Below are 12,261 nucleotides of genomic sequence, written 5' to 3' on the forward strand. Positions count from 1 at the left end.
CAGCGTCCTGTGCACCTGGGGCGGAGCCTGCCCTGTGTCACTGCCCAGCGTCCTGTGCACCTGGGGCGGAGCCTGCCCTGTGTCACTGCCCAGCGGCCTGTGCACCTGGGGCGGAGCCTGCCCTGTGTAACTGCCCAGCGGCCTGTGCACCTGGGGCGGAGCCTGCACGGTGTAACTGCCCAGCGTCCTGTGCACCTGGGGCGGAGCCTGCACGGTGTAACTGCCCAGCGTCCTGTGCGCCTGGGGCGGAGCCTGCCCGGTGTAACTGCCCAGCGGCCTGTGCACCTGGTTATCCGTGGTTGGGGCGGAGCCATGCGTGGCTTTGTGCCCCTAGCACCTGCACGGTGATGCAGCTTGTGAGTTTGGAGCATGGCTTCAGGTTATTGTGGTCACCAGAATGGTTATGCTGATGCCCGTTTCGTAAGCGATTCTCTTTGAAGGGAAGGATCTTGAGATTCGTGACGTATAAGTAAAGCAAATACCAAGAAGCCTCAGAAAAAACTGAGGTGGCCTTTGGAGGAGACAGCAGAGGCGGCGTCCCTCTGAGGGTCTAGGGTAACTGTTGGGCAGCCTGACATCAGTGCAGCTGCAGACGTCCCTTGGACCCTGCAGCTCACAGCACCCACTCTTTGGAGACCCTGACACCTGTGCCCCAGTGTGGATCGGGAGCTCCTCTCTGAAGGGGCACCTCACATACGGGGGTTGCCACACGGGGACCTGAGATGTACCAAGTGCCTGTGAGCCTGTGCAGCAGCCACAGGTGTGCCCAGCAAACAGGTGTGTGTTCTGTGGAAGCAGCTGTCGGCCCACAGGTGTGTCCTGTGAACAGGGGTCTGTCCCATGAGTGCGCCTCTGCCCACAGGTGTGTCCTGTGAACAGGCCAGATGTGTCCGTTAGATGGTAGACTCCTCCAGGCCGGGGCAGATGCGTCCCACACAGAATACAGGTTGCAAGCTCAAGGCCCTGAGTGGCCCCGGGTGCTTCTGTTTTGGGGTTTGCAGCTGCTCTTCTACTACAGTGGGGTTGACGTGGCCCCACAAGCAGATTTCTGATGCTGAGGGATTATCGAATTTGAAATGTAAATTCAAGTATTCTCCCAGAACTTCCCTGTTCTGGACTTAGAGAGATTATGTGTCTTCTTAATACTTCCATAGCCGACTCATCTCTTTTGAAGATTATCAGTTTTGTCAGGGTGTGGTGGTTCACGCCTGTAATTCCAGTGCTTTGGGAGGCTGAGGTGGGAAGATTGCTTGAGCCCAAGAGTTTGAGACCAGCCTGGGCAACAAAGCAAGACTCCTGTCACTACAAGAAATGAAAAAGTTAGCCAGGCATTGGGGTGTGTGCCTGTGGTCCCAGCTACTCGGGTGGCTGAGGCAAGAGGATTGCTTGAGCCCAGGAGTTGGAGGCTGCCGTGAGCCGAGATCATGCCACTGCAAAAGATTGTTACTTTTTTCCTCTTAGTGAACAGATAACTTTTTTCCCAAATGAAAATTTTATTGTTTTTTTAACTATAAAATCTCTGAGTACATAACTGATTTTAAGCTGCCCTGATTGAATAATAATGCATTTCAGAACTTTTGACCGGCCCGGTCCCCCATGAGGGCTGCGTGTGGGGGCTCCTTGCAGGAAGGACATGGAATATTCCAGCGTTTGCTTAGTTCTCCTATTAAACACATTTAGCGTTTCAGGTGAGTCCTGCTTGACTCATCAGCTGGAAAATTGAGTTTGTAACAGGAGAGACCCAACCACTGTTTCCTTCCCAGGCAGGGCTGTGGGGTGAGCGTGTCCCCTTATGATTCGTCTGTGGAAGTTCTAGCCCCCTAGGACCTCAGAATGTGACCTTACTGGAAACAGGGTCACTGTGGATGTGATTAATTAAGATGAGACCACGGGGCTGGACCCCGCTCCCGACGACCAGCATCCTCGTGAAAAGGCGACATTCGGACACAGACGCGCACCCGGGAGAAGCCGTGTCGAGACGGAGGCGGCGCTCGTGCGGCGCGTCCTCACAGAATGCCGGCTTGGGGAGGGGCTGGAACAGGCACTCCCAGCTCGGCTGACATCCTGATTCTGGACCTGAGAATAAGTTTCTGTTGTTTAAACCTCCCAGGCGATGGCCCCTTGTTGGAGTGGCCCCAACAGACGAGAGCAGGCTGAGGACTCACATCCCTGAGTCTAAGGAGAGACAGGAGAGACTCTGGGGCAGGGTGCACCCGATTCAGAAACGATTCCACGTCTCCCGTGACTCTGTGAGGCAGGGCTTTCTTCTGATGAGGGGTACCCAGAGACCGTAGTCATGTCTCAGACGTCCGGGGTGCTGGCATCCTCAGGGCCTGAGCTCCCTCTAGCCCTGTCCCGGTGCTGGGCAGCGACCCAGCCCTAAGCCAGGAAGCCTCCCTCTTCCGGAATACTTGAGCTGGTTTGAGCTCAGAGTTTTGGAAACGTTCAGGACTAAGGCTGTGAATGCTTTAAATCCTTATTCTGTGGGGTTTTTGTGTAGGAAGTTTTATTCTTTTTTCTTAAGAATGTTTCTTCAAGGCCAGGTGCGGTGGCTCAAGCCTGTAATCCCAGCACTTTGGGAGGCCGAGCCGGGCAGATCACGTGGTCAGGAGATTGAGACTATCCTGGCTAACACGGTGAAACCCTGTCTCTACTAAAAAAATACAAAAAACTAGCTGGACGACGTGGCGGGTGCCTGTAGCCCCAGCTACTCAGGAGGCTGAGGCAGGAGAACCCGGGAGGCGGAGCTTGCAGTGAGCTGAGACCCAGCCACTGCACTCCAGCCTGGGCGACAGAGCGAGACTCCGTCTCAAAAAAAAAAAAAAAAAAGTTTCTTCAAGCGTGAGGGAAAAAAGAATGTTTCTTCAAGCGTGAGGGATGGCCACAGTGTGGGCCATTTAACCGACCTCTTAGTTTGGTTAAGAGTTGCTTCAGCCATGGCTGGTTGTTTTCATCGTTTCTGGGATATGCAAGTTGCTGTGTGTGGGATTCTGTTCAGAATCCCATTAGCCTCCGGCACGGAAACGCATGGCAGACGTCCCACCCTGGACGCACTGGTGCCCTCCGGCGTTTGCTGCCCTGCTTCAGGCAGAGACACAGGCCCCCGCTGCACACCTGTGGGTGGGCTCTCCAGTGGGTCCTTCTCCCACTGGCCATGCTCTGTGCCGCATGGCCCTCCTCCCGCCCCCCGCCCGGCATCTCCCGGGCTGCCTCTCACGGCCTCTGCCTGTGCTGAGCTTGGGTAACACTTGTTCTTACCTCCACAGAGTCTGTAAAAGAGGCGATACCAGGGCTTCCAAATGAACAACCGAAAGGAAGATATGGAAATCGCGTCCCACTACCGGCACCTGCTGCGGGAGCTCAATGAGCAGAGGCAGCACGGTGTCCTGTGCGACGTCTGTGTGGTCGTGGAGGGCAAGGTCTTCAAGGCACACAAGAACGTCCTGCTGGGCAGCAGCCGCTACTTCAAGACACTCTACTGCCAGGTGCAGAAGACGTCGGAGCAGGCCACGGTCACGCACCTGGACATCGTCACGGCCCAGGGCTTCAAGGCCATCATCGACTTCATGTACTCCGCACACCTGGCGCTCACCAGCAGGAACGTCATCGAGGTGATGTCAGCCGCCAGCTTCCTGCAGATGACGGACATCGTGCAAGCGTGCCACGACTTCATCAAGGCTGCGCTGGACATCAGCATCAAGTCGGACGCCTCAGACGAGCTTGCGGAGTTTGAGATCGGCGCCTCGTCCAGCAGCAGCACGGAAGCTCTCATCTCAGCGGTGATGGCCGGGAGGAGCATCTCCCCATGGCTGGCACGGCGAACGAGTCCTGCCAATTCTTCTGGAGACTCAGCCATCGCCAGCTGTCACGACGGAGGGAGCAGCTACGGCAAAGAGGATCAGGAGCCCAAGGCTGATGGCCCCGATGACGTTTCTTCACAGTCTCTGTGGCCTGGAGACGTGGGCTATGGGCCTCTGCGCATCAAGGAAGAACAGGTTTCACCGTCTCAGTACGGAGGGAGTGAGCTGCCTTCTGCCAAGGACGGGGCAGTGCAGAACTCCTTCTCAGAGCAGAGTGGTGTCGATGCCTGGCAGTCCACGGGCCGAAGAAAGAATCGGAAAAACAAAGAGACCGTCCGGCACATCACACAGCAGGTGGAAGATGACAGCCGGGCCAGCTCCCCGGTGCCGTCCTTCCTGCCGACGTCAGGGTGGCCGTTCAGCAGCCGAGACTCAAGTAAGCCTTTCGCTTGTTACGGGGGCTCAGCTGCCCCCGTGTGTCCAGGCCTCACGGCTGTGCGCTGTGGAGATGCAGTGACACATGTCCAGGCTCACACTGGTGGCTTCCTAGGGTCACTTCCTTTTACAGGGAATTGTTGTGACCGCAGGGAATGCAGCCAATGCATCTCAAAGGCCAGGGCATCGCCAGGGTCCTCAGAGACCCCGTGTATCTGTCCTCATCAGCACGGCCCTGGTGTCACCCACACACAGGGGCTGCCTGGGCTGGGCTCCTCCAAAGCCAAAGGGATGTGAGCCGGGGGATAGGTAATACCGGGAGGGGACCCCTCAGCCCTGGTGAGGGCGTGGCCTGCAGGGTCTGCTTCCCCTGGCCTATGGGACCCTCTTGTGAGCCCTGACTGGGGTAATTCAACTGGCCGCTTGCCAGGGTGGCCTTCAGCTCCAGGCTTTTCATCCCGGGACTTCCGCCTTTGGTCACTGTTGGTGTAGTGAATGTGGAATGGAAACACCATATGAATGTACTTTGTCTTTCGTGCCTCAGCTTTGTCCTTGACCTGGGGACCTGAGATGTTACAGCCATGGAGCAGCCTTTCCCAGCAAGTGGATTTTGTATTTGCTAACACCACTTGTGGGTTCTGCCTGTTTAAGCCAACAGACTGGGTTTATTTCCTTGGTTTTCTTTTCTTTTCTCTTTTCTTTTCTTTTTTCTTTCTTTTTTTTTTTTTTGGAGACAGTCTCACCCTATTGCCCAGGCTGGAGTGCAGTGGTGTGATCTTGGCTCACTGCAACCTCCGCCTCCCGGATTCAGGTGATTCTCCTGCCACAGCCTCTGAGTAGGTGGGATCATAGGCATGTGCCGCCACGCCTGGCTGGGCTAATTTTTGTATTTTCAGTAGAGACGAGGTTTCACCATGTTGGTCAGGCTGATCTCGAACTCCTGACCTCAGGTGATCCGCCCCCTCCGTGGCCTCCCAAAGTGCTGGGATTGCAGGCGTGAGCCACCGCGCCTGGCTGATGTTTTTTTCTTACACTGCATGATACAGGGTCTCCCCTTGGGTCCTGCCTATTACCTACTGCAAAGGGGCTCTGAGCTTAGCTTTGTTGGAGCTGGATGTCACCACCTGAATGGCTGTCCCTTATGTGTCTTCCAGATTTGTAAGTAATATATTAAATGTTTGCTGAATACTGGCCACTATTCCTGGTGCTGGGCATGTAATATGAAAAATAATTGTGGGGATTTAGCTTCTGCTCTTTTCCCCAGGCTGTGGCCCAAGTCAAGGAAGGGTGTTTGGAGTTGGGTGTGGTGTTGCCTGTGCCTGTAGTTCGGCTACTCCGAAGGCTGGGGCAGGAGGATGGCTTGAGCCCAGGAGGTCCAGGCTGCAGTGAGCCGTGATCACGCTGCTACCCTCCAGCCTGGGTGACAGAGCCAGACCCTGTCTCTCTTTTTTTTTTTTTTTTTTTGAGATGGAGTCTTGCTCATCGCCCAGGCTGGAGTGCAGTGGCGCGATCTCAGCTCACTGCAAGCCCCGCCTCCCGGGTTCACGCCATTCTCCTGCCTCATCCTCTGGAGTAGCTGGGACTACAGGTGCCCGCCACCACGCCCGGCTAATTTTTTGTATTTTTAGCAGACATGGGGTTTCACCGTGTTAGCCAGGATGGTCTCGATCTCCTGACCTCGTGATCCGCCCGCCTCGGCCTCCCAAAGTGCTGGGATTACAGGCGTGAGCCACCGCGCCCGGCCTAGACCCTGTCTCTTAATTTAAAAACAGGAGGAATGGAGGCATCCTAGCAGGTGCTGCCCATGGAGAGGCTCCTCCAGGATGAAGCCTGGAAATGAACGTGGGAGGGCATGAGTGGACAGAGGAGGATGAAAGACAGCAAGCCGCAGGGTGGGAGGCCCTGAAAAGTGTCTCAGATGCCGAGTGTGTGGGTGGCGCGGTGGGAGACGCTGCCTGCTCCCCTGGCTGGAGGGCTTCCTGGGCAGGGTGGGTGTGGCCCCTTCTCCTGACCCTGATTCCTCCTCTCCGTCACTGAGAGATCTCCGAGAGCTGGGAGTGAAGGCAGCTCCACATACGTTAACTTTTATCATTGTGGTAGAATGGACACAGTGTAAACCTTACCATTTTAACCATTTTCAAATGTACATTTCACTGGCATTAAGTGAAGTCACGCGTTGCTTGATGACAGGGATAGGTTCCAAGAAATGCATCGTTAGGCGATTTTGTTGCTCTGGGAGTGCCATGGGGCGCTCGTCACAGAACTAGAAAGTGCAGCCAGTTACAGACCCAGCACCAACCCGCCAGGGTGTTAGTTACCATGCTGAGCACTGCAGGCAGCTGTGACACCATGGGAAGTGTTTGTGTGTCTAAACATAGAAAGGGTGCTGTAAAAATAGGGTATAAAAGATAACGGCGTGCCTGGGTAGGGCACCTGCCATGCACGGAGCTTGCTGGACTGCAAGTTGCCTTGGGTGTGTGAGTGGTGAGTGAACATGAAGGCTGAGGACAGGACTGTGCACTGCTGCAGACTTTATAAACACTTGGCGTGTCCTACCCTAAACTGAGTTTTCTAAGTTGTGCTGGGACATTGTGACAGCTATGATGTCACCAGGTAACAGGAATTTCCTGGCTGCGTTCTAATCTACGGGACCACGGTGGTTATCTGTGGTCTGTCCCTGACCGAAATGCCTTCTGTGGCGCATGAAATTGTGCATCATGACTTTTCCATCATCCCAGAGGGAAGCTGTATCCGTCATAGGGTACTTTTCTCTTGCCTCTATGCCTCTATCCCACCTGTGGGTAAACGCTGTTCTGCTTTGACACAATGTAACTTTTATTCATTCTCATCTCAGTTGTTGCTGTGTGTCCTGCACTGAGCTATGAGAACCGGGATGTTCAGTGAAAGTTGGTGGCCATGTGCAGTAGCTCAGGCCCAAAATCCCTTTTGGAGGCGCTTTGGGAGCTGAGGCAGGCGGATCCCTTGAGCCTGGGAGTTTGTGACTATCCTGGGCAGAGTGGTGAAATCCCATCTCTAATACAAAAGTTATCTGAGGCCGGGCGTGGTGGCTCAAGCCTGTAATCCCAGCACTTTGGGAGGCCAAGGCGGTGGATCACAAGGTCAGGAGATCGAGACCATCCTGGTTAACATGGTGAAAGCTCATCTCTACTAAATATACAAAAATTAGCCGGGTGTGGTGGTGGATGCCTGTAGTCCCTGCTGCTCAGGAAGCTGAGGCAGGAGAATCGCTTGAACCAGGGAGTCAGAGGTTGCAGTGAGCCGAGATCGCGCCACTGCACTCCAGCCTAGGTAACAGAGTGAGACCCTGTCTCAAAAGAAAGAAAAAACCCAAACAAACAAAAAAACACAGCAGTTGGTTTAACGCAGCCTGAGGCTGAGTTGTGCTCCATCGTGAGGCTGTCCTGGGTACTGCAGGATGTTAGCAGCAGCCCTGGCCTCCACCCACAGATGCCAGGAGCACCTGCCTTTGGGTTCCCCGTTGGTACAACCGAAAATGTCTCCAGACATTACCGGTTGGGAAAATCATTTCTCTTTGTGCTGCGTACATGTGGAGAGTGTACAGGCAGCAGGCCAGGGCCAGTGGCCTTTCCATCTGCTCGTGACTGTTTATCATCTTCCACTAACTCCAACGAAAACCTGGAAGGCAGTGGTCCCTGGCAAGAGACCCGGCTTTGGGGGGCGTATTCTGATGTTTACAGATGCGCTGCAGGGTCCGTTATCAGCACAGGGAGACCCCTCCCACTGGTCCCAGGCCACCTCGCTGTGCGTGTGCTTCAGTCGCTGGCAGGTGCCCGTGCTGGAGGCCTTTATATTATAAGAGTCGATCCAGGCACTGAGAAATAGTGCACTCCTTCAGCCTGTGGGCTGAATGCTTTAAATGCAGTTGTCGAGCAGAAGGTGTTTTTAGAATCCAACAAGTGATTTTGGCTGTGTACTTTTGTTAGAGTCTTAAATCCCTTGGGTTTCCAAGGCAACTGTGAAACTCTTCCATTCGATTATTCCGAGTTGCTAAGATGAGGACACAAGGCTGTGAGCTGTGCGAGGATGGAGGATGTTTCTGCCCACGCCGTGGCGGCCAGTGACTCCCTGAGCTGCGTCCTCCGCCTGAGCCCTCAGGCTGGGATTTGGAAGCTTGGGGTTTGGGGGTAGATCATGATCCCATGGAGGTCAGCTGGTTTCCATTAAAGATTTATTCTATCTTAGAGAAGAGGATGTTTAATTCTCATCCCATTTATAGAAGCAAATGCCCTGTTTTTAAAATTTTTTATTTTTGAGACACAGCTTCACTGTCACCCAGGCTGGAGTGTGGTGGTACAATCTTGACTCACTGCAGCCTCCGCCTCCCAGGTTCAAGTGATTCTCCTGCCTTAGCCTCCAAGTAGCTGGGATTACAGGCTCCCATGACCACGCCCAGCTAATTTTTGTATTTTTAGTAGAGACGGGGTTTCACCATGTTGGCCAGACTTGTCTTGAACTCCTGACCTCAGGCGATCCGCCTGCCTTAGCCTCCCAAAGTGTTGGGATTACAGGCGTGAGCCACCGTGCCCAACCACAAAGTCCCTTTTCTTTCTTTCTTTCTTTCTTTTTTTTTTTTTTGAGTCTCGCTCTGTAACCAGGCTGGAGTGCAGTGGTGCAATCTCAGCTCACTGCAACCTCCGCCTCCTGGGTTCGCACCATTCTCCTGCCTCAGTCTCCTGAGTAGCTGGGACTACAGGTGCCTGCCACCATGCCCAGCTACTTTTTGTATTTTTAGTAGAGATGGGGTTTTACCATGTTGGCCAGGATGGTCTCGATCTCTTGACCCTCATGATCCACCTGCCTCAGCCTCCCAAAGTGCTGGGATTAACAGGCGTGAGTCACCGCGCCTGGCCCACAAAGTCCCTTTTCTAAGAACATACATCAAGTGGTCACCATGGATCATTCGATGTCGATGCCCCAACCCCTCTGTGCATCATCCTTGCTCCTGGTGACCCTGGGGCCTGTTTGTTTTTAAGAGTGATTTTCTAGGCAGGGAGGACAAATGCATTCTAACTTAACAGCTTCCAAGAAACAGTATGCCTTGAAATTTATTTCTCAGTTAACAGCAGTTCACTTCTATGAGAGCTTGTGGGAAATAGCATTAAAATGTGCAGATTCATGTGTGCAGGCAGGCCCATGCCTCCCCAGGCCCTGGCGTCTCCTTCTCATCTGCGGAGGGAGTGCAGTAAGGACCTGAGAGGTGACTGGTGAGGCCTTGATGAAGTGGATGTGTAGCTACTGCATGAGAAGATGGTAAAGGAACAGCCCAGGTACCCCAACTAAATGGCCCCATACATACCTAAGCGGTGCTGCCACAGTCAAATCTGTGTGTTTTGTAAAGTAAGTGTGTACTTGAACCCTGGTGAGGCAGGAGCTTGCCATGTTGGGATTTTGAAGCGTACATTAGAACTGCAGGAGCTCCAGACGGGGGACCATGGCTTCCCGGGTAAGCAGTGCTGCCTGCAAGCCTCCTGTCTGCTCCGGGAGGGGAGTGAGGGTCCTAGCTCTCAGGGTAGGGGGGGTCTTCCAGCTGTTTCTTGGACCAGGCCGGCCTGCCTCCGGTGAGGCAGTTTCTCTTCCTTCTGCTGACAGCAGCTCCTTACAGCCCCCAGAGCTCCTTGCTGGGGATAAAGCAAGAACTGGCGAGCGGAGGGGGCCATGGCTCTGTCCCCTTCTGGTGTTCCCCCCTTCTGTCCACGAAGGTTGGGGAGGAGGACCCCCCACGGTCTCAGCCGTCCTGATCACATGAGGGCAGGGAGTAACCTCTGAGGTTACATCCATGCGGGGACTCCCGTCATGAGTGTGCGTGGCATCTCGGCCCTCCTGGCGCCCGGCAGAACTTGAGGTGCCCCCACCTGGCCTCCGGAACACCTTTCACAGTCCGTTTCAGTAGCACGGCAGATCCGATGGTTCTGTTGAAGCAAATTTCCTGCACTTGAGATGGTCTTTTTATTTTTTGGATGGAAGGGTTTCAACCAAAAGATGGCATCATGTGCTTTGGTTAGTAGTGGGGTGGGAAGGACCCCCATCCTACAGATCCCACGGCCGTTCAGGTGGGGTGGGAAGGGTGTCCGGGTCCACACCCCGATCCCACAGATCCCTTGGCAGCTCGGGAGATGCTGGGCTTGATCTGGCTCCACACCACGATCCCACAGATCCCACAGATCCCACAGCCGCTCGGGAGATGCTGGGCTTGGTCCTGCTCCACACCCCGATCCCACAGCTGCTCGGGAGATGCTGGGCTTGGCTTGTTTTCATCCACTCTCCTGTTCAGTCCTTTCCTGGGAAGCTTGAGAACTCAGCTGCACCTTCTCTAGATGTTTTTGCTTTCAGGTATGAGCAGAATTACCTGCAGTCAGCTCTGACCACATTACAGTCTGTTAGGGGAACGGCGGGTGACTAGGACAGAGACAGTAACACCCTTCACAGCACCATGGCTGGTTTTTGTTTTCGTTTTATTTTATTTATTTTTTTTTTTGAGACGGAGTCTTGCTCTGTCGCCCGGGCTGGAGTGCAGTGGCCGGATCTCAGCTCACTGCAAGCTCCGCCTCCTGGGTTTACGCCATTCTCCTGCCTCAGCCTCCCGAGTAGCTGGGATTACAGGCGCTCACCACCATGCCCGGCTGATATTTTGTATTTTTAGTAGAGACGAGATTTCGCCATGTTGGCCAGGCTGGTCTCAATTTCGTGAACTCGTGAACCCCAGCTTCCCAAAGTGCTGGGATTACAGGCATGAGCCACTGCACCCAGCTGTGTTTTTTGGTTTTTTAAAGACAGGGTCTCACTCTCTTGCTCAGGCTGGAGTGCAGTGGCACAATCTCGGCTCACGGCAGCCTTGACCTCCTGGGCTCAGGTGGTCCTCCCACCTCAGCCTCATGAGTAGCTGGGACTGTGGGCGTGTGCCACCACGCCTGGCTGATTTTTAAAAATGTTTTTTGTAGAGATGTAGATCTCACTATGTTTCCCAGGCCAGTCTCAAACTCCTGGGCTCAGTGATCCTCCCGCCTGGGCCTCCCATGGTGCTGGGATCACAGGTGTGAGCCATTGCCTGGCTCACACTGAACTTGTAACGCAGCCACTTGGCAGGGTGTCCTTGCGTCTCTGGCTTTGCTCCTTGTCCTGGTGGGGAGGGAGTCACAGCTGAGGCCGGCAGCAACGCTGCTCCCCCCCATGGGCGTGGCACGTGTGGCGCGTGGGGCGTGGCTGCAGCCTGTCCTGTTGTCGTCCAGATGTGGGTGTTTGGGTGTCGTGCTCAGGGCTGTGAGGCTCTCCTGCGGGTGTCTTTTTAGCTCATGGGTGTGTGTGCTTTTGGCAAGCACCTGGGGGCGTTTTTAGGTTACGAGGCGCGCTGGCTCCTGATGGCTGCTGTAATAAATTACCAGACTTAGTGTCAGAGCAATGCACGTTTTGTCTCACGGTTCTCTGAAGTCCAAAGCAGCTGGCAGGGCTGGATCCCCTGGAGCTCAGGGGAGTCCGTGGGCCTCTTCCGGCTTCTGGAAGCCACAGCATCCTTGGCTCAGGGCCCCACATCATTCCTGCCCCTTCCCATCCTCACTTCTGTCACCCTCCTGCCTCCTTCTCTTCTGACAGGGACCCTGGCGGGTCTGTTGAGGGCCCACGTGGCTCATCCAGGACTTATCGTCGTGAGATCCTGAACTGAATCAGATCTGCAGAGTCCCTTCTGCCACAAGGTGGTAAAGCCACAGCTCGGGGCTTGCAGCCTGGGCGTCTCTGCCGGGGCCTCATGGGCTCACCACTGGGGGTTTGCATATGGTAGCCGGGGATTTTGATGAAAATCACCACGCTTCTTTTCTGGTTTTTTTTTTTGAGTGTCTCGCTCTGTCGCCCAGGCTGGAGTGCAGTGGCGTGATCTTGGCTCACTACAACCTCTGCCTCCTGCGTTCAAGCAATTCTCCTGTCTCAGCCTCCCGAGTAGCTGGGATTACAGCTGCATGCTACCATGCCTGGCTAAATTTTTTTGTTTTTT

General features: G+C 54.5%; 2 protein-coding genes across 2 annotated transcripts in view; one reads left to right on the forward strand and one right to left on the reverse strand.

Annotated features, from left to right (window-relative positions):
- The window catches only part of DNAJC5 (DnaJ (Hsp40) homolog, subfamily C, member 5), a 1,035,873-nt gene that overhangs the window by 167,798 nt on the left and 855,814 nt on the right, over positions 1 to 12,261 (reverse strand). The gene's annotated exons all lie outside the window — the stretch shown is intronic.
- The window catches only part of ZBTB46 (zinc finger and BTB domain containing 46), a 53,770-nt gene continuing 44,775 nt past the window's right edge, over positions 3,267 to 12,261 (forward strand). Inside the window, exon 1 of the mRNA XM_011934461.1 lies at positions 3,267 to 4,236. Within this exon, the coding sequence (XP_011789851.1) occupies positions 3,300 to 4,236 (937 nt within the window). The 5' untranslated portion in view covers positions 3,267 to 3,299. The remainder of the gene's footprint in view (positions 4,237 to 12,261) is intronic.

The sequence above is a fragment of the Colobus angolensis genome, unplaced genomic scaffold, assembly GCF_000951035.1.
Source record: "Colobus angolensis palliatus isolate OR3802 unplaced genomic scaffold, Cang.pa_1.0 Scaffold136, whole genome shotgun sequence".
NCBI classification, from domain to species: Eukaryota; Metazoa; Chordata; class Mammalia; order Primates; family Cercopithecidae; genus Colobus; species Colobus angolensis.